The 21,893-nt window shown below is 45.0% G+C and overlaps 1 protein-coding gene, 1 non-coding gene and 1 pseudogene across 2 annotated transcripts in view; all 3 read right to left on the reverse strand.

Annotated features, from left to right (window-relative positions):
- B4GALNT3 (beta-1,4-N-acetyl-galactosaminyltransferase 3) overlaps positions 1-11,728 on the reverse strand; it is a 101,118-nt gene extending 89,390 nt beyond the window's left edge. Inside the window, 1 exon segment of the mRNA XM_028532358.2 lies at positions 11,169-11,728. Within this exon segment, the coding sequence (XP_028388159.1) occupies positions 11,169-11,337 (169 nt within the window). The 5' untranslated portion in view covers positions 11,338-11,728.
- A 4,087-nt stretch (positions 11,729-15,815) lies between these two features.
- On the reverse strand, positions 15,816-19,521 carry LOC114514010 (annotated as a pseudogene).
- Positions 19,522-21,368: 1,847 nt separating this feature from the next.
- On the reverse strand, positions 21,369-21,437 carry LOC114514294. Its single transcript, XR_003686014.1, has one exon. It is a non-coding gene; the product is annotated as a small nucleolar RNA SNORD2 (small nucleolar RNA).
- Positions 21,438-21,893: the final 456 nt, after the last annotated feature.

The following is a 21,893-nucleotide window of genomic DNA, read 5'->3' on the forward strand; positions in this document are numbered from 1 at the left end:
GAAGCAGAGTGTAGCCAGGGAACCCTGTGTGAAACCCAGAATTCCAGTATCCTTTCACCTTCTACATAAACTCCTCTGCCAAATTCTGTCACTTCTGCCTTTGACAGCTCTCAGCTAGGCACTCATCACCCACACTTTAGGTCACTGTAATAACCCCTGAGTTATCTATCTCCAAACCATCCTGCAAACTTCCAACAGCTTAATCTACCTGTAACCACAATTCCTGGGACACAAATGTGTTCAATAAATGCCTGAAGAATTAAAATATGAATCAGTGCATTAATATTAAAAAAACACTGCTTTCTATCATATCAAATCCCTGCTTTAGAAAAGTTGGAGTTGCTCTCTACCAAGTCCAAACTCAGTGGTTTGGCACTCAACACTCCAATCACATCACAACCACCTTTCCAACCTCATCTCCTTCACACCAGGTAGGCCTCTGCACTACAGGCTTCATGCTTCCTTAACTGTTACTTAGTTTATGCCATATTCCTCCAATGGAAACATTCACCTTTGATTAGACATACACACACCCATAATCATAGACTACTGGAGCTGGAGAAAGTCTTAAAAATTCAAGCAAAGGACTTTTGGGAAATACAGCAAAATACTAAGAAATGGTAGAGACAATATGACAAATTTCTCTTTATTTACATAGTTAACCTCTTCACCACGTAAAGTAAATTTCAGGGGCCAATAAAATGAAGGTGTGAATGTCAGAAACAGCAAGGTAACACTTTGGCAGCCTCTCAGTTTGGGGCAACTAACAACTTTAGATAATAGAAAAAATAAATTTGTTTTAAATTATTAAAAACAGCCCTGGCTTGTGTAGCTCAGTGGATTGAGCATCTGCCTGCTAAGCGAAGACTGCTGGTTCAATTCCCAGTCAGAACAAATGCCTCAAGTTGTAGGACAGGTCCCCCCGGTTGGGCCATTCCAGAGGCAGCTGATCAATGATTCTTTCCCCTTCTTTCTCCCTCCATTCCTCTCACTCTAAAAATTAATACATAAAATCTTTTTAAAAATTATTAAAAACAAGAATATATTTTTAAAAGAACCAAATTTTAAATAGAGCCAAATGAAACTTATACTTGAAAAATAGTCATTGAATCAAATGAAAAAAATGGATTAGATGTCTCTCCCTCAGTCTCTCTCCCTAATTACTTTGTGGCTGTACAATTCCCCTGCCTCTGCTACTGACGTTCACCTGAGATCCCCATCCTCCCATCCCTTTCTCAGGCCCTCAACTCAGCTGAAATAAATAAAAAATAAAAATTTAAAAAAGAGAAAAGGAAAGGAAAGGAAAGGAAACGAAACCAAACCAAACCAAACCAAACCAAACCAAACCAACCCTGACTGATGTAGCTCAGTGGACTGAGCACCAGCTTGCGAACTGAAAGGTCGCTGGTTTGACCCAAAGTCAGGGCACATGCCTGGGTCACACAGGCCAGGTCCTGGGTTGGGAGCATGAAAGAGGCAAATGATAGATGTTTCGCCCGCACATGGAAGTTTCTGCCCTTCTTTCTTTCTCCTTCCCTTTCCCTCTCTCTAAAAGATAAATAAAACCTTTATAAAAGGAAAACCAAAAACTCAAAATATATATTAAGACTTTGTCCCTGGTTCCTGAGGAAGTCCTCAGTGCCTTCCCTCCCCCGCCAATCTTTGACTCAGAGGCGGTAGTGAGCAGGGTTCGGAGACCAGCTGGTTGGTGAGGGAGGGTGTGTGTGTGCACATGCCTACATGCATCCATTTGAACCCTGGGTTGGCAGGCAGGGTGGAAAGGAGTGGATCAGAGGATTTGTAAGAAGATCTCGGCAGAGAGGCCTTTAATCTTTGAGGCAACTGCTTGTATGAAGACCATGTTGTGAGAGATGACCTTGGAGGCCAAGTAGCCAGAAGCATTGGGATTGCTGCCACCTCTCAGTTCAGACAACGGAGTCTTGAAAGACCAGGGGCAGAATGTCAAAGACTGGCTGTCCCCTTGGCCCCTTAGTGACCCTGGAGAGGTTCCAAGCACAGCCTTGAAAGAGGCATCTCACTCCAAAGACCAGGAAACTGAAGCCCTCCAAAGAAAAGGGGTTTGGCACTAAACAGGTAACTCACTTGGTTGGAGTGTCGTCCCAATGCGCCAAGGTAGCAAAGTTCTTTCTCCGGTGGGGGCACATTCAGGAAGCAACCAACGAAACTCTCTCTCCCCTTCTCTCTCTCAAATCAGTAAATTTTTTAAAAAATAAAAATAAAGGGTGCTTGCCCAAGGACCCTCTGTCAGTCAGTTACAGAGTTAGGATTGAAGCTGAAATACCTGCCCAACATTCCTACCTTCCAGCCCGGGAAATCCTCAAAGTCCTCCAGGGCATGCAGCAGAGGGACAGGATAGCTTTCCCCAACTGCTGAGTTTCTGTGGCCTGGAACATCCTCCCAACAGCTCTCATTCTCAGAGCTGTTGGCACCTTGCCTTCTCAACGCACACCTCTCCCCAAATGCAAATATTTGCCTGGGATCAGAAGGCAAGGATGGAGGCAGTGCTGAACATCAAGGAGAAAAGAGTGGTTAGAGAATGTGTATTTGCCCTGACTGGTGTGGCTCAGTGGATTGGGATTCGACTTGCAAACCAAAGGGTTACTTTTTCAATTCCTGGTCAGGACACATGTCTGGGTTGCAGACCAGGTCCCTGGATGGGTCCTGTGAGAGGCAGCCAATCTATGTTTTTTCTCACACATCAATGTTTCTCTCCCTCTTATTCTCTCCCTTTCCCTATCTCTAAAAATAAATAAATTTAAAAAAAGAATGTGTATTTGGTGGCAGGTGCCAGGCATAGATGGCCTGGAGACTGCTGAGGAACTGGGCACAGCTGTGTCTTGGACTGAGAAGTTGAAGAAGCGTTGGTAAAAGGGCTACTTGAGAACTGTGTCTATCCATCCCTGCCTGTCCGGCCATCCTCTGATTCCTACCAGCATTTGCTGAGCTCCTAATACGTGCTACTCATAGGTTAAATCTAATCAAGCACCTAATATGTGGTAGGCTCACTAAATCCTATTGAGTTATAAGAAAGCTTTATAGAGAGGGCATTATAACCCTGTTACCCAGATAAACCACCTGAGGCTTGAAAAGTAGGAAACTCCTTGTACAAAGTCTTGCAACTGGTGAGTAATGGAGCTTGGATTTGAATTCTGCCCTGTCTTCAAATTCCTTAATTTTTTCCAGGAACCATCAATGCTTTTTATCCCACTTGGACCCTATAAAAAAGTTAACCGTTCTATAAACATTTTACTTTGTTTTAAAATGAATCACCTCTGCAGTCATTCAAGATTTGCAAAGTAAAGAAAAAAAAACACTGAAAAATACACATCACTCAATTTCTTGGGCATTTATACATAAAATCATTCCAACCATTATGTCATCTCTGTATTCCCACCCCACCTTTCTTTTTCCTTCTCCCATTCTTGGGCCCTCCTCCCAGGTCCTGACACAATAAAGCACAATTCTAACTGCTATGGAGTGAGAACCTCTGCTCCACACCACAGAACACTTTGAAAGAAATGGGTAGAGAAGGCAGGTAATATCTCTTCCTTGGCTTCTTTTCTCATCTATTTGTTAAGCGACTGGATCTCTGATGTTTGTGACTTTATGCATCCATATGCCACAGGCTGGGCAGTGGCCACAGATCTTCACCCTCACAGTGCCCCATCAAGTCCACATGATGAACTTGAGCTTCCTGGCTTTCCTGGCCACTCACCTGGGTTGTTTCATCAGTAGTGACAGGGGTGCCCCAAGCATTACTGAATTTTTCTTGTATTCACATCATTGTTTAAAATAAAGGTGGTGCCCTGGCTGGTGTGACTCAGTGGACTCAGTGTTGGCCTGTAAACCTAAGGGTCACTGGTTCGATTCCCAGGGCACATGCCTGGGTTGTGGGCCAAGTCCCCTGTTGGGGGGTATTTGAGAGGCAACCAATTGATGTATCTCTCACACACTGATGTTTCTCTCCCTCTCTTCCCCTCTCTCTAAAAATAAATAAAATCTTTAAAATATATATATATATAATTAAAATAAAATAAAATAAAATAAAGGTGGCTCAGGCCCCAACACCTATCAGTAAAGCCCAAGCTTTTGATATTCTTTTCATACATAAGTAGGAATTCATTTTTGAATGTCATTCAATTTTTCAATACCTAACTAAAGACACACATACAAAAAATAATTTTTGAGCTTTTTTGTTTTTGTTTTTATTTTTAATTTAGAATCTTGTTTAAGGTATTTCAGAATCCAGCATCTACTTATCAGTGCTTATTATACCTTTTTCCCCAATAATCTCTGGTCAGAGTAGTGGTATTAGGTGAGTGTTAATTTCTCCTTCACATTTATGTATATCATAGCACTTTAATCCACTTATTTTATGCCTTGATTTGGTACAAAAAAATTTTAAGTGGCTTACAAGAACCGTAGCATGTAAAATGACATAAACTAGAAGTAGTTGTGGGATGAAAATAAAGGTACAGGCATAAAATGACACCAAAATGAAGACCATAAAATCTTTTACACTTCTCCCAGGATCAAAAATTGAATTCTGAGGCTTTCTAATAACCAGTACAAAAGGAGAAACACCAGTACAAAGAGTATTCTTTGTTTTTGTTTTTTTTTTATCCTCACCCAAAGACATTTTTTCATTGTTTTTTTTAGAGACAGAGGAAGGGAGAGAAACATCCATGTGATTCAAGAGAGAAGTGTTGACGGGTTGCCTCCCTCATACAACCGGACTGGGGATGTACAGCGCCAGGACCAGGGATCAAACCCGCAACCTTGGTATGTGCCCTGACCGGAAATCAAACCTGCAACCTTTTGGTTACAGAACTATGCTCCAACCAACTGAGCCACACCGGCCAGGGTCTGAGTGATTTTACAACTTCCAGGCCAATGAAAATGAAAACAAATTGATTGCTCAAGAGAAGCATGGCTATTTCCAATATTTTGGGAAGGCTCTCATACATAGGAAACACAATATTTCTCAATCCTATCCTTGTAGCAGCTCAAATGGAGAATTTCACAGGGCTGGACCTCATAGCGTTTAGATCCTCGGCCTTTCCTGGCCACTTCCTAAGTTAGTATATCTATGCTTATGGTAATGACTGAAAGGGAGCCCAAAGGGGGATATGGGGCGGGTACTAGTGATGTTCTGTTTCTTCATCGAGGTGCTCATTGCTTGCACAGACACGTTCAGTGTGTGGAAACATGAAGCCGTACCCTCATATGTGCACCTTTCCATACATATAAGATACTTCAATGAAAAGTTTAAACACATACACACACACACACACACACACACACACTCAACCAGAGACTACAAAGACAATTTGCATCCTTTTCTAAAAAGTTGGTTAGTAGTTAAGAAATTTTTAAAAACTTTAGCATAAAAAATTACTAAAAATCATAAGGTAAAAATAATACTCATTCTTACTTGTGTCGTGGATACTTCTAACACTAAAAGCAGCACTTTTTGGAATCTAAGAGTGTTAAAATTTAAAGATCTATCCACCTTGCTTGGCTCAGAAGTATAACATATTCCCTCTATATATTCCCCAATGCCCTCTATACACACCATCCAAACTATTTTCACCTCTTCCAGTAGTTTTTTATATCAGACAACATAGAAATCTATTAATTGTGGATCACAGGGTCAAAGGAGGATTGTCTGAGAGTGCAAAAATGTACGGTTGGCCTACTTTAGACCTCATCATTCTTGGATATAAGGAAAAGTGCTCATGGAAAATAAAAGGGTAGATTTTGAGACTGGTGGAACTTGGTAGAGAGAGCTAGCCAGTGAGCAGCCAACTCCAAGAACAACCTCTAGGCCCCATTCCAAAGCAAACTGTACTATGGCGGCTGCACTGCTCTGCTCCATAAAGCTCGGCACTAGAGGGCAAGACCAGGCTCCAGGGCAAAGACATGGCCTGGAAAATTACTGCAGTGCAACTACCAGCCACTCCTAAAACCAGCACAGAGGTGGTTGCTTCAGAAGGCCTTGTGTCGAAAAGCAGTTATAACCACACAGGGTGCCTGAACGCCTCCCAGCACAGGGAGTAGTAAGCAGCCCAGCACTGTCCAGCAGGTGAATGGGGCCTGAGCTCAGACTGAGGGGCCCTGGGTGATGGACAGGATAGAAAGAGCAGTTGTGTCACTGCAATTCTGCTGGCCATGCAGGAACAGGAACTGAAGAGACCAGGGAAGAGACACCACATCTGGGAGTCTCCTGTTGTCACATACTGCATTCCTGGTATACAGTGACAGGGCCAAAGAAAACACTTTTATGATAAAAAAGCATTGAAGGCTTAATTTTTTTTATCCTCACTAAAGACATGCTTATTGATTTTAGAAAGAGTGGGAGGGAGGGAGAAAGAGAGGGAAAGAAACATCAAAGCGAGAAACACTGATCGGCTGCCTCTGACATGCATCTTGACAGGAACCTGCAACCCAGGCTTGTGCCCTGACCAGGAATCAAACCTTCGACCTTCCAGTTTACAGGATGACATTCCAACCTGCTGAGTCACACCAGCCAGGGTGATGGTTTAATTCTTATCCTTCAAATTCATGTTTAAAGGCTATTTTTTATATGTATTGTGGTACGTGGAACAACAACTCCTATGTTCTATTCTTAGATTGGTCACTGATAAACAAAGCATCTGCCAGTGGAAACAAAACTGTCAAGAGCTCAGAAATTCTAAGCTTACCATCCATAACCAGAAGATATTTGTTTGAGTGCCTAGTGTGTGACCAGATTTGAATACTGATTTGAAGTTATACACAGCCTTTGGGTCACCAGAATGGTAACATAAAGTCGGGTAGGTAGGACATAGGAACAGGAGCCAGAGGTAGCACAGGAAAGAGGACCAGCCCAGCCAGGGCAGCAAGAGACGGAGTCCCAGGCCACAGGACACACGTGAAGCAGTTGTGCTTCCCTTCTCCAACTCGCCTGTGCTGAGTTCAACTCTAAGCCACACTGTCCTCGTTCTGCCCACACATCTGTCTTATTTGTTTCTCCCTCTCTCCCTGCCTGCATCTCAGATTACTGTTCTGCCCAAAGTTACCTCTGTTACTGGAGGGTTTGTATCCTTTCCAAATCACAACGGCTGTGGTGACCCGGGAGCTGAAGCATCGGCCTGACACCTGTGGGTGTGCCTCCTCAGCCACTCCAAGTCAGTTAGAAACCACAAGAGCCAACCAGAGAGATGTGTTAGAGATTTAAGGCAGGGAAAGCTCATCAATTCCTGAGTTTGAGAATACTTGGGGTTCAGCAGGTAAACCTAGCACTTAAGAGGGGACATACAAGAATCGGCCTTGGGAGATCCAGAAAGAAACTGGTGCACAGTGTCATTCAGTCCTGGCTTTGTGCCCAAAGACCATCTCTTGGCTCCAGCATCAAGTTGGTCCCAGCAGGCCACTTATAGAGCAAAGAACCTAGAAACCATTTTAGTCCAGACCTCTGCCCTCAGGAGGGACTTAGCTAACTCAGTCTGAACAAATGGGTATAACCTGTTAAAACCTGCCAGAATGGAGAGTCTTTAACTTCCAATAATAGTCTGTTCCCAGCACTGCTTTTCAGCTGGTACATACTGGTACAGCTATACCAGTTAATAAAATACTGAAACACTTGTGAACGAGTTGGGATACAGTGACCACCCCAGGCCCTCTGAATGCCCCACTACCACCTTGTCCCCAGGAGAACTTTGTGACCCAGCAGCTAAAGGGTGAATGTGAGCCACCGCAAGGGACCTGTAGTACCCTGTGTAGGCATCCCTACCAAAGTATTGTTGTCTTGTCATTATCCTTGCCTGTCCCACTCGATATGGCTACCCTATTCTAAAACTTTCAACTACTATTATCTATAAATGCCATTCTTTACGGATGTTATTCTAAGTCCTTCATAATATAGCACCATTCCATATTCTCCTTCATACCCTCTGCACCAAACCCAAAGGCTCAACATCTGCACACACTAGCTTCTCCCGCCTCTTGGTCTTTGCTTATACTGCTCTTTCTGACTAGAGTAGCCTTCTCTTTCTGTATCCATTAAAATCTTACCAACTCCTCAAGATCTCCTGAAGTGTCACCATTCCCATGTCATTAATTGAAAAGGCTGTGTCCCATTACCAGAAGTGTCACAACATCATCTAGATTCTACATTTGTAAAACTTAGTGATGGTTTCACATGCAGATTATTTTTACATGCGCACCCAAACTCCCCTCCTAGAGAGAAAGCTGTTGAGAGAGCAGAAGCCATAACCTCAGTCATCACTGTATCTAAGTCACACAGCACAATGCCTTGCTTAAGGTATGTGCTAAATAAACATTTGTGTAAATGAGTGAGTGAACAGCTCTAATTATTTTGTCTCGGGGACCCATTTTCTATCTGTTAATGATTTGGGTTGCTTTTCTTTGAAGTTACTCCAACTGTGGTTGCATCTTTTTTTACATATGGAGCCCAAATTGCACACCATCCATATCTTAAACTACTGAGCCATTCCATAAAGACAAAGCAGGAAGCCTGCTCCCCTGTCATTACTTCACCACCCTAGGGTTTGTGACTGCCATCTCTCCATATACTTCTTCCACCACCAGACTGATGTACCAGTCACACAGGGACGAGCAAATGAAAGGTTCTTGGTAATGAAGGGCAGCCCTAGAGATGACAGGAAAGCTGGTGGTATAGTGAGCTGGCAGGGACTGCTATAGGGAGGAGGCAGGATGGCTTGTTGGGGAGCAGAGCCAAGATGGGACTCTGGTTGCTGTGGTCAAGGCCACGGGTACAGTCCTGGAAGGAGAAGTTTTACTACTCTGGTTGCTGTGGATTGGCCAGGCTATAGAGGAGGGAATGCTAGCGACTCCCTTCCTACCTCACCCTGCTCTCCCTTCAGAGGAATAGCTCTGAGCTGCGAGTAAGACCCATAAGGACAAGGGGTCTTTGATACAAGGTGTCTGCACTTCTGATAAACAAAGAAGGATGGGAGACAAGGAGCCAGAAACCACAGCCACTGTCTAAATTTCATTCCAAAAGGAAATCAAGGGAAAAAGTAGAACCCAATGAGACGGCCAGCGTGAAAAGTCACCCTGTAGAGCCAACGGGTTTCAGGGTTCTAAGGGATCCATCAGTGTCCAAGCTTGGACTCTCATTAAAAATGATGGTTCAGGAAACAGAAAGCCAATTCTGGAATAGGAAACTGGGAACATTGTTCTGGAGAAGAGTCAGTATGGAAAAGGAAACAAAAAATAAGGAAACCCAGTCAGAGTTAAGATTCTTCTCGAAGGAAAACCAAAGAGACCCAACAATTGATGGCGAAGGATGAGATAGCCACCTGGAGCCAGAGTGTGAGATCTGATTATGGCAAACTGCTTCTGGTCTCTGCCGACAAAGCACACAAGAGATAAATGTGTCGGGGGGGGGGGGGGGAGGGGGGGGGAAGGGAGGTTACTGATTCCAGGGTCATGAAACAAATGCCTTCCTCTGTTTTTAATTTGTGCAGAGACTCTCACTGGCTACCACACTAATAATATTGAGAAGGGGTGTCCCAAGGAGAAAAGAAGAAAGGTCTCTTCCAGGGCCTCCCACCTGCACACACTCCAACTGGGCTCATCCACTTGGGACTATGAAGGGAATGGAAGAGTAGATTCGTTCTGTCTTTCAGAGGGGAAAACAAGGCTCTGAGAAGGGAAGAACTAGCTATGGGAAGGCAGATCTGGGTCATGGAGAGGAAGAAGTCTCCTACTTAGAGCTGTAGAACTGTGTTCCTCATGATATGTTGAGCTCTCTGAAAGAAACCTTGCAGATTATTTGGCCCAACCTCCCCCTTCTACCTTAGAAGCTGCCATTTTTCTCTTGATTTCCCAACTACTTAGAGACAGAACCAGGATTGGAACCTCAGTCTCCCAACTCACAACCAGGATTATTTCAACTGCAACACAGTGAGAGGTTCCACCATAAACATTATCTCTACCCTGAACCAGCTCAATTACTGACCCTAGTGATTCCCTCTTTGGTTACAGGAGACAAAGCACCACACCCAACTCTGGGCAAAGCAGCTGACGCAAGGACATGTCAGAGAATCTTCTAACCAGTAATTTCGTCAGTTATTCCTTCTGTTTCCTGGGAGGGGAAAGTGCAGGCATGACAGATGTGCTAGAACTGTGAACTCTGCCCCTTGGACTTGGGAAGAGAATCTGGTAGTTCTGGGAGTCTCTCCACTTCTTCCAGCTATTATATTGCCCTTTTACAGTCCCTGACACAATCAGAGTTTTACTTATTACTTCCACCAATAGTAAATTGTAAATCACCTCGAAGAGCCATACCTGTTGAAGTAAAAAGAAAGAGACCGGCCCCTCCACATTTTCCCAGGAGAAAGCTGAGACACAGAAAAAAGTTGCCTTGACTAAGTTCAAAGGCATTAAGTGTACCATGTGCTGTGCATTGTTTCCTTGAGTAAATTTTGGGAGCTTGGTGAATTACGCAGGGTTCCCAAGGAGGGCTTCAGATAACTAGCTGTAGAAATAGCGAGGACTAAGAGAGGGCACGGCTCAATGAGGAGGTGGGAGACTTGGAGGAAGAGGAAGGGGCTGGGAGGCGAGTAGCATGGTCTACGGGAAGGGGGGGAGGAGAGGTGGCTCTAAGAGGTATTGTTAAAAATAAAGAACCGCGGAAAATGCATCAGGAGAGGAAATGGAGCGAGCCTTATGAAAGCGGTGAGCAAAGTTTGGGCCGCGCAGACCAGGGCGCGTGGCCTCGGTTGAGACGGCCGAGGGCGTCCCAGACACAAATCTACAGCCCGCGCGTGCACCGCGCGTGTCTCCTCCTGAGGAACTGCAAGCCTGGCGCCGCTGGAAGTGCCCCAAGTCTGGGCCAGCATTTCCACGGGGCAGGGGGAGCTTCTCTTCCCGTCGCCCTCCGAGGAGAGAAGCAGGCAGCCCCCAGGATGCCCGACCCCATGTATCCCGGCGGCCAGGCCCGGCCTTGGCCCTTCCTCCCCCGGTAGGCAGTGGGGCAACGCCGGGCACCTGGAGACGAAAACGAGTTCAAAATCGGGTCTGAGGATGAGAGTCGGCTCTCCCCAGTGTTTGAGCCAGCGGTACTACCCGTTCCCACCTCCGCGCCCTCTCCCGCCCCCCGGCCCGGTGCTACTTACTCCGGTTCAGGGGATTCCCGCCGACCTGGGCTGACGCCACCAGTTCCAAATAAAGAGTCCAGAGCCCCACGGACACCACGGCGAGAACCAGCAGCAGCCGGAAGCGCCGCCGCAGCAGCTTGACCGGGCGCAGGAGCAGGAGGAGCAGCGCAGCGCGGGGACTCCCCATAGCGTTGCGCCCCGGCGGCCGCCGCAAGCCCCAGCCCCAGCGCCAGCCCCAGCCCCACCGCTGGGCCCAGCGCCCCGGGCGCGCGGGGTCCCAACCCCAGTCCAGCGTCTCAGGGCTGAGCCGAGGCCGTCTCCCCCAGCAGCGCTCCAACGGGACTCGGGCTCATGCTCCGCGCGTCAGGGGTCTGTCAGAGGAACGAGCGCTGCGCGCCAGCCCCAGGTCCCTACAGGAGCAGAGCCCGGCTCCTCCTTCCCGAGTGTCCTCCGCGCGCGACTCTCCTCTGCACGCCTCTCCCAGTCATAGGCGCGCTGCCTCCCTCCTTCTCGACTCGCTCTCACACACAGCCCACCGAGAGGTTCCCGAGGTGCCTGCCAACCCGCCCCTCCTCTCTCCCTCTCCAGCTCCGGCTTCCTCCCAGCTTTGGCCGCTGTGGCGCACCCACCTGTCCCGCCCCCGCCCAGGCCGGTCCCCGCCCCAGAGCACAGGTGGGCCCCACCCCCAGGAGACCTGGGAATGAGACCGCGCGCGCAGCAGGCGGTGAGGCCCCAGGACTGGTAACTGGCGCCCCCCGCCGACTGGGGATGAGTGGGGTGCAGATGGGGTCGGGTTATGATGTGAACTCTGCATGACTGAAGGAAACTGAGGTACCTCCCAGGCACTGGATCGTGTTGCTACCCAAGCAGAAGTGAAGCTGGGTAGATGCGGGGCGCAGGTGGGGGCTCGTGTTGGGGTGACGCCTGAGATTTTGGTTTCAGGGCCTTTCGTGGCCTACACTGATCCTACTCTCTACTTTAGGTAACAAGAATAGACACTATTAGTTGGGAGGCAATGGCCACTTGATTCAGCTAGTTTGCTCTTCCAGGGAGGCTATGAAGACCATTCCTTCCCAGCCTCAAACACATCTCCAGGAGCTACTGGGAAGTTATATGGCCCTCAGGATGAATCCCAGGTAACTTTTCCCAGACTATGATGAAATACCTGTTGGGAGAGAGTAGATGGTAGAGGGTTCTGAAAAAGAATTAAAAATCAAAAAACATAACTCACTAAAGTTGAAAAGATCATCAAGACATTCTGCAGTATTCTAGTTCTCTGCCTTCAGGCAGGTAAAACATTATCTGATTTAAATGAGATAATTAAGGTCCAAAGGAGCAGAGTAAATTTCCTCAGGTCATTCAGAAGGTAATAATGTAATTTTATTTTCCACTGTTCCTCCTGAGAAAAATGATCAGGAGATGATGGAGAAAGTGGAAATACAAAAGCATTCCGGACACTTTAAAATCAAATTAATAACATGCAAATAATGTTCCAAGACAAGTTCATAGAACAGAGGGCTATGTTTTCCCTTTTCACTGTTACCACTTTAGTCCAGTTGTCTCTACTGGACTATTGCAAATTTTCCTCAACTGGCTCCCTGGACTTCAGGCTCCCTCACCCCACCCTAGCCCTTCTTGCTGCTACTACCAGCTAGTCTTTACCAAATTCTCTTACACATCTATACACCTGGTCAGAAAGATTTAATGGCTTCTCGGTACTTACTGATTAAAATGCAAACTGCAAATCTGAATTCAAGGTCTTCCAAAACCTTTTTTACTTTGTGCTCCAACTAAAATGAGTTTATTCACTGCCCTTCAACACATTTTCTTTTCTAGTTAGTCAGGTTTGACCCTTTCTGCAAGGTCCATTTTGGGTTCTATGAAGCTTTGTTGGGCCAACCCAACCCTGCGCAACCCTGCCTTCCTTGGAGCTTTAGTAGAATTTACAATGGCCTCACTCACTGATAATGGACAGACTCACTTTTGACCCCTACTTCACTATGAGGCTTCAAAAGTGGGAACTTCCAATCCTCAGTCTGTAGCATTACCCAGGAGGAAAAATTATCCTCTGCCCTTCAAGTTCTTCTGGCTGAAGAAATAACCAAATTAACACAAAACAGATTAGCAAGACAAAAACAAATTAAAAGTTTAATAATATGTACACCTTCTGTATACATGGGAGAGACCCAGGAAAGCTAAGTAACCAAACTGGTGGAAGCCACCACCTTTTAAAATCAGCAAAACAAGCATTCAAGCAAAATAGAAACAGAGACATGGAAATAAAGAACAAACTACAGTGACCAGAGGGGAAGGGGAAGGGGGACAATGGAGGAAAGAAGGGGAAGAGTCAAGGAACATGTATAATGGACCCATATGAGACAGGAGATAGGAAGGAGGAAACTCCACAGGTGCCCCAGGGGTAAGATAAAGGACATCAATACAGGACACAGACCCTATTCCAAGCCCAGTTGTCCCTGCTTTCTGGAAAAGCACTGAATCATGGTGACTCATAAATACACCTGTGCAGAAGATGCTACACAACCCCTGCTTCATTATAATAGCATTATAATAAGTTAACATTGTGTGACCCCCTTCTCCGGTGGCCAGTCAAGAAAAATCATGGGAGACCACATGCACAGTAGCTTTAAAGTAATGTAACTACTTGTATGTGTGCAATAAAAGCCCACCAAAACTAGCCAGGAAGGATCCGCCCTATAAGAACAGAATCCCTCCCGTCCCTGAGGTCAATTTCTGCTCAGAGTTGGCCCACTCCCATGTTCTGTGGAGTGTACTATTGCTTAACAAATCTGCTCTCTTTCTTTATGTTATAAACTCTGTGTATTCGGTTCAATTCTTTGTCCTTGATCACCAAGAACTTGGTTACCAGTGCCCACCTGTGACACATGGACAAAGACAATGGGAGGGGGGAAAGGACTGAATGTGGAAGATGGGGGAGGGGGAGAGAATAATAAGGGGGAAAATGAGGACAACTGTAACTGAACAACAATTAATTTTTAAAAAACATTAAATAGCCCTGGCTGGTGTAGCTCAGTGGACTGAGCTCTGGCCTGTGAACCAAAGGGTGGCCAGTTCAATTCCCAATCAGGTACATGCCTGGGTTGCAGGCCAGGTCCCCAATACAGGGCATGTAAGAGGCAACCACACATTGATGTTTCTCTCCCTCTTTCTCCTTCCCTTCCCCTCTCTCTAAAAATAAATAAAGGAATAAAATAAAATTTTAAAAAATTTAAAAATATTAAATAAGTAAATAAATACCACCTTCGGCTAAAGACAAAGATATTGGGTGCAGAGAGTCAGTTACAGGAGTTTACCAGGACGAGCCCAGTAAGCAAGGGGAACACTGTTAATGCAGATTTAAGTCCACACCTTCTCCTTTGGTAGTGAGGGCACGCCCTGGTACAGTGAAGGGAACACCTTTAGAAATTGAGATTCCCTTACAAATATAAATGTCCTTTTACAAAAGGTAACTTCTACTTGGTTTTCAGACTTCTCCCAGGTCAGCTGTTTCATAAAATTAACCAGCCTGAAATGACCAATATCCCAAAGTGATACATTCTGGATTGGCAAACTCTGCTCCTCTTCACAGCACAATGCCCATTTGTCACTCAGTGACGTTTGAGAGTGAAAGTAGCACCTGGAGTGAACATCCCCCAGAACTTTCAGTGTAGTTGTTTAGCAAAAGGTGAATCTGAAGGATAATTCTCTGATAATCAATAGCCTCAGGGAAATGTCTCTGTGAAGTTCCAAACCACAGCTATGTGCACTTCCCATCTCTTTCTCCCCAAAAGACCAAGACGGGAGAAGCCAGCATATATGTGCAAGCTTGGCTGAGGCAGGTGGGAGGTGACCAGGGTCCCTGTAAATAGAGTCTCTCTCTCATTGGGGACAACCAGGCTTGAGACTGGAGGTAAAGCTGAGTCACTTTCAGGACTTTGTCATGGATACGGACCTCAAGACCAGCCCTCCTGACAGAACATAGGCAATCAATTCAATCAACCAAACCCTTGAAGTGTCTACTATGTGGGAACCGGAAGAGATGTAAAACAGAGAGCATGCTGTTACTTTAGAAGAAAAGCTATCCCACAGAAAAATGAATCTGACATTGTAAAGGCTCAGTTTTTGGTCCAAAAAGTAAATTATAAAGAAATTCAGAAAAGGAAAAAGATCGCTCTAGAGCTTCCATTCTGTGCCCTCCTCTTCTCACTTGCTGCACCTTTTCTTTTTCCCAGAGAGAAAGAGAAGGAGAGAGGGAGAAAAACATCTATGTGAGAGAGAAACAGTGATCAGTTGCCTCTCGCACTCCTCCAGACGGGGAGAGGAAAGGGGTGTATACCGAACCTGCAACGCAGGCATGTGCCCTGATCAGGAACAGAACCTGGGATCTTTCACCTTGTGGAACAATGCCCAACCAACCAAGCCACCCCAGCCAGGGCATACTTTTTTTTAGTTTAAATGCATTTTATTTTTAGACAACCTACATGATATTTCTTTTCTTAAAAACAATGCCTCCACTTGGAATAAATCAAGGTCAAAATAAATTAAGAGCATAGGATGACATCAGTCTTGTCTATCCAAGTCCTGGTGTGTGGATGAAAAGCAGCAGCCATATATGATGGCGGGTGATGGACCAAATTGCCACATTTGTTAATACTTTTCCATTTCTAAACCATCCTAAAAGAAAGCCATATATGGGGTTACACTGTCCTCACAGTAGTCCAGCAGAGCAACCATACCATCTGGATTCATGTTGTCACCAGTCGAGAACTGGCAGCTTTTGAAATTAGCACAGATGTGCTTGATTTGTTCTGCAGCCCCTGTCATAAAAGGCTTCACTCTTTCTGGTCTCTGTTTCTCCAGGTTCCCTTTGATTGATTTCATGCAATCTTTTATGTACTGCTTGCAGGCTGGGCTTTTGTGAAGCTGGTTTTCTGAAAATGATGGTTTATGACAATATCAACACCAGTGATGACTGTGCTTTCAGTACCTTCACCCTCCGGGCTATCAGCGGAGGCCTTTCCACCACTGAGCGAGTCATCTATATCATCCTCTCTCCTACTGACCATCTTTCCCTCCACCTTCAGGCACAGCCTGTCTGCGATCTCCTAGATTGTGGATGTCATAGAACATCTCATCATAGCTGTTGAGGTCCTGGTAGATGATCACAATGGTGGCTGGAAGAAGTGGATGCTGGCTTAATAGGAGTCCAGAGCCTGAAGTGAACTCAGTGCAGCCAACACAGCACTCAAGGGGAGCCTGGGATAGATCATTCCTTTCCCTACTTATGGTGAGAGGGTGAAGGGGTGGAGAGGGATAAGGAGGCCAAAAAACCCTTGTGGGTTCTACTCTCTCCCTCTTCTATTTTATTTCTTGCAGTGGTTGCCTCCTCAGCACTGAGATAGTCCTCACCCCCAGACCCTGAGTTCAGACTGCTTACTTGAAATCCCTTTTTGACTCCTAGTGATTTCATAGCAGCGAAGGATCTGGACTTTGAAACCTGAATTCCATTTTCAGTTAACTGAGCTAGCTGTCATCCTCCCTCAGGTCCAGAGACAAGCATGTGGGTTGAGGTATTCATGGTGACAAATTTTGGTAGCCTGATATGGCCACCAATGTCTGTTTATTGTCATGTCAATTTAATGAGATGCTCACTGGTTGTTCTAATGATTTCCATTGTTGCTTTGCTCACCCACTTCAGCCCTGGCACCTGACTCAGAATGGCCCAGGATCATATTGCAGAAGTTGCACCTGATAAGAAAAATAATTTCTATCATTTAAAAACTGATGAATGGGCTCTGGTCTTTGGCTTCCCAAGAATGTCAGAGTCAAGTCAAACCACAAAGATGGCAGGTCAAACCACAAAGGTTCTTTTCCCAGATTACAGAGGCTTGGTTAGAGATGTCAGGCTAAACTTTCTAAAATGGGCCAAGGCTAGCCAAGAGACCAAAAAAAACCTGGTTTGCAAAGAATTCAAAGGGAAAGATTTCAATGAACATTAGGTATGGTAGCAGAACTTTTGTATCCAGAGCAATTTTTATTCTGGGCTATGTGGATATTAGAGTATAAGTAACTCCATGATCCCAGTACCACTCTTCCCATGTCCTAAAACCTGACATCTACATTGTAATGGGGCACCTTCGAGCTTACAGAGCATTTTTACATCTATATCATGTGTTTTATTTCTTACAACAAATGGGATAGCAAACAAACTTCATAAGCCTCGGTTTAAGATAACCTACACCAAATTCACATGCCCAATAAGTGATATAATCAGAACTAGAACCAGACCTTTAATCCCTGGTCTTCTTTCCATTGTACCCAGAGATCCTCTTCTCTGGCCTGACATTCCATAATTCCTTATGCCCATACAGACCTTCACTCTCCTTTTTTTACTTCAGGAACTTCTCTGCTATTCAAATGTATCTCATGGAGATAATGGTAGTAGAAATTCTGACCAGTCAGTGAGGATCTCTGGGCCATCGCTAAGCCAGTGGTTTTGTTGTTGTTGTTGTTGTTTTATTGTATTTTTCAAATATATTTTATTGATTATGCTATTACAGTTGTCCCACTTCCCCTCTTCACTCTGCTCTACCCTGAACACCCCCTCCCACCCACATTCCCCCCGCTTTAGTTCATGTCCATGTGTCATATTTATAAGTTCTTTAGTTTCTACATTTCCCATACTATTCTTACCCTCCCCCTGTCTATTTTCTACCTACCATCTATGCTACTTATTCTCTGTACCTTTTTCCCCTCTCTCCTCCTTCCACTCCCCTGTTAATAACCCTCCATGTGATCTCCATTTCTGTGATTCTGTTCCTGTTCTACTTGTTTGTTTAGTTTGTTTTTGTTTTTGTGTTTATGTTCAGTTGTTGGTAGTTTCGAGTTTGTTGTCATTTTACTGTTCATAGTTTTGATCATCTTCTTCTTCTTAGATAAGTCCCTTTAACATTTCATAAAGACTTGGTGATGATGCATTCTTTTAGCTTTTACTTTGTATGGGAAGCACTTTATCTGCCCTTCCATTCTAAATGATAGCTTTGCTGGATAGAGCGATCTTGAACGTAGGTCCTTGCTTTTCATGACCTGCAATACATCTTTCCAGCCCCTTCTTGCCTGTAAGGTCTCTTTTGAGAAATCAGCTGACAGTCTGATGGGAACTCCTTTGTAGGTAACTGCCTCCTATCTCTTGCTGCTTCTAGGATTCTCTCCTTCATTTTAATCTTGGGTAATGTAGTTATGATGTGCCTTGGTGTGTTCCTCCTTGGGTCCAACTTCTTTGGGAGTCTCTGAGCTTCCTGGACTTCCTGGAAGTCTATTTCCTTTGCCAGATTGGGGAATTTCTCCTTTATTATTTATTTGTTCAGATATCTTTTCCACTTGTTGCTCTTCCTCTCCTTCTGACACCCCTATGATTTGGATGTTGGAACGTTTAAAGATGTCCCGGAGGTTCCTAAGCCTCTCCTCGTTTTTTTGAATTCTTGTTTCTTCATTCTTTTCTGATTGTATATTTCTTTCTTCCTTCTGGTCCACTCCATTGATTTCAGTCTCAGTTTCCTTCCCATCACTATTGGTTCCCTATACATTTTCCTTTATTTCACTTAGTGTAGCCTTCACTTTTTAATCTAATTTGTGACCAGATTCAACCAATTCTGTGAGCATCCTGATTATCAGTGTTTTGAACTGTGCATCTGATAGGTTGGCTATCTCTTCATCGCTTAGTTATATTTTTTCCAGAGCTTTGATCTGTTCTTTCGTTTGGGTCATTTTTTCTTTCTTTTTTTTTTTTTTTTTGGTTTTGACACGCCTGTTACATAGTGAGGGGTGAAGCCTTAGGTGTTCACCTGGGCAGGGCAACCTAGTCGCTGGGTTGTGATGTTGTATGTGGGGCAGGGGTCTGAGAGGGAACAATGGCCCTTGCTCTGCTCTCTGCCGGATTTCAGTCACTTCCCCCACTTCCCCCAAGCAAATTGGCCCCTTCTGGTGCTGATTCCCATGTGGGTGGACTTGTGTATGTTCTAGGACCTTGTGGGTCTCTCCAACAAATTCTCCTGGTAGGCTGGGAGTTTCTCCTGGCACCTCAAACCCTACAGGTGTTTTCAGTTGGTGTTTTGAGGCTTTATTTCCCCGCACTGGGACCCTAGGTTGCACGGTCTGTCTCACTCCCTGGTTTCGCCTGGTTCCCACTCCCCAGTTTCGAGGTCTTTTTCACTCCACACAAATGTGGGACCATGAGGTCCACCAGCCTCCTTGTGCACCTTGCCCCAATCCACCACGTCGCTGGGTCTGCCCGCTGTCGCCCCATACACCCAGGGTCCACCAGCCGCTGCCTGCGCACCTGGGGTCTGCCCATTACTGCCTTGTGCACCCGCAGTCCGCCAGCCACTGCTCTTTTTGCCACGACCCCTCTCCACCAGGTCACCTGACCCCACCCCTCCTACCAGTCTGGATGAATGTGTCTACTTTAATTCCTTGGTTGTTGGACTTCCATAATTCAGTTTTCTGTCAGTACTGGTTGTTTTTTGTTTCTAAATTGTTGTTGTCCTTATTTTGGTTGTGTGAGGATCTGGGCACAGTTTGTCTATCTACGCCTCCATCTTGGCCGGAAGTCCTTGCTAAGCCAGTGATTTAGACTGAGGTGTGGGAGGACTGAGTTCCTTTGAGAGAATTTCTAAGAGAGAAAGAATAGTGCTAAAGCTATGCCCAAGTGCATGTTCACCTTGGCAAGCATTTATTTATCTCTTTTAACACATGTAAAGCATTCATACCCAAAGCTGTAGGTTTCACCGATTTCATTTTACAGAGAAGAAAATAGGTTTAGCCATGGCTACTTGGCTCAGTGGATTAAGTGCCAGCCTGAGAACCAGAAGGTTGCCAGTTCATTTCCCAGTCAGGACACATGCCTGGGTTGTGGGCCAGGCCCCAAGTTGGGGGCACGTGATAGGCAACCAGAAATTGATGTTTCTCTCTCTCCCTTTCTCCCTCCCTTCCCCTCTCTCTAAAAATAAATAAATTAAATCTTTTTAAAAAAATTTTTTTAAAGAAAATGGGCTTAGAGATTTTTTTACCATTACAGCAACAATCATTTTTCTCTTTTCTTTTACATTCATTTTTATTGTGGTAAAGGGCTTGGAGATTTTAACAAAGGGCTCAAAGTGATCTAGGTGACTTGTATCTTAGATGGGACTCAAACTCAGGCTTGCTACTTCAGATCCAGGCCTTTTCTCTCTCTTTTTTTTCCTTTGCACATGTTGTTACCCTGGAAGTTCCCCTGGAGAAATATATTCACCCTGGAAACTCTGAGCTCACTCTCAGCACATCTATAACTCACCCAGCCACATGACAATTCTCCCCCTCCCCACCCTCATCAATGCTGCCTGCTTTGCTCTTTGCTAGAGAGATCTTTTTTCCTATTCCTTCCTTCCATGAATCCATCTTTTACAAATATTTCTGTAGAGTTCCTGCTATGGAGGTCAATCCCAGGAAAGGGTGGAAACTCTCACTGAATACTTCTTATTGCCTGCTTTTCTTAATTCCAGTACAGTTGGGCCCTTCTGTCTCAATAATGGAAAGAATTTTACGAGCTCTGACCAAGCCTTAGCTGCTCCGTTGTTAACAAACTAAAGGGTTTGTTCGTCTGTGTGCATCAAAACCCAATCAAACACAAACAGGAGTTTGCAGTCAAGAAAATAAAGGTTTGTTTATAAGGAAATGACACCAAACCCAGAGTAACAGGTGAGCTTGTGCAAGGAAGAGAGAGATGGTTGAGTCAGGGTGCTGGATGAAGCCAGCTTGGATCAAAACAAAAGAAAGGAGAAAGGTCATATTAAAGAAATGAAGTTACTGCATGGTTACAGCCATCTATGGTCCTAAATTTCATACTAGAAAGGGAAACAGATGACTATTAACCACCCCTATGGAAGATTACGTGCAAGACACATCTTGGGGAGCCAAAGAAAATTTGAATAAAGGTCAGAGACATTATGCTGAAGGGTCAGAATAAAGCATGTTAGCTAGAAATAATCCTGGGCAATTGACCTACCGAAAACTTAGGACTTCATCTTCTCCCACACAAATAAGTTACTAATGCAATCCTCAAGTGTGATAACCCAGACAGAACTGTATGCTTCGAAGCTGAAGTTTGGCATCTATGGCTGGGTCTTGCTTTCCTTTTCTCTATTTTTTTTTCTTTTTTTTATCAAGTGATCAGCAATGAGTATTCTCTTTATTTCAGGTCAGTGTCAAAAGATGATAGACATCATTTCACTTATTTTTTTTTAAATCATCACCCCCTGGCTGGTGTAGCTCAGTGGATTGAGCGTGGGCTGCAAACCAAAGCATCGCAGGTTCGATTCTCAGTCAGGGCACATGCCCGGGTTGCAGGCCACAACCCTCAGCAACCACACATTGATGTTTCTCTCTCTCTCTTTCTCCCTCCCTTCCCTCTCTAAAAATAAATAAATAAAATCTTTTTAAAAATCATCTCCCAAGGATATGTTTATTGCTTTTAGAGAGAGGAAGGGAGAGGGAGGGAAACAGAGAGAAAAATTGATCTGTTGCCACACATTTGTGCCCTGCTCGGGAATCAAGTTCCCCACCTTTTGGTGTACAGGACAAAGCTCCAACCCACTGACCCACCCTACCAGGGCGTCCTTTCCTATAATTATTACAACCTCTCTTTCTGCCTTCCTCCCCAAGGAAAAAGGATTCCCCAGAAAATAAGCA

Source organism: Phyllostomus discolor, chromosome 2 (assembly GCF_004126475.2).
Source record: "Phyllostomus discolor isolate MPI-MPIP mPhyDis1 chromosome 2, mPhyDis1.pri.v3, whole genome shotgun sequence".
NCBI classification, from domain to species: Eukaryota; Metazoa; Chordata; class Mammalia; order Chiroptera; family Phyllostomidae; genus Phyllostomus; species Phyllostomus discolor.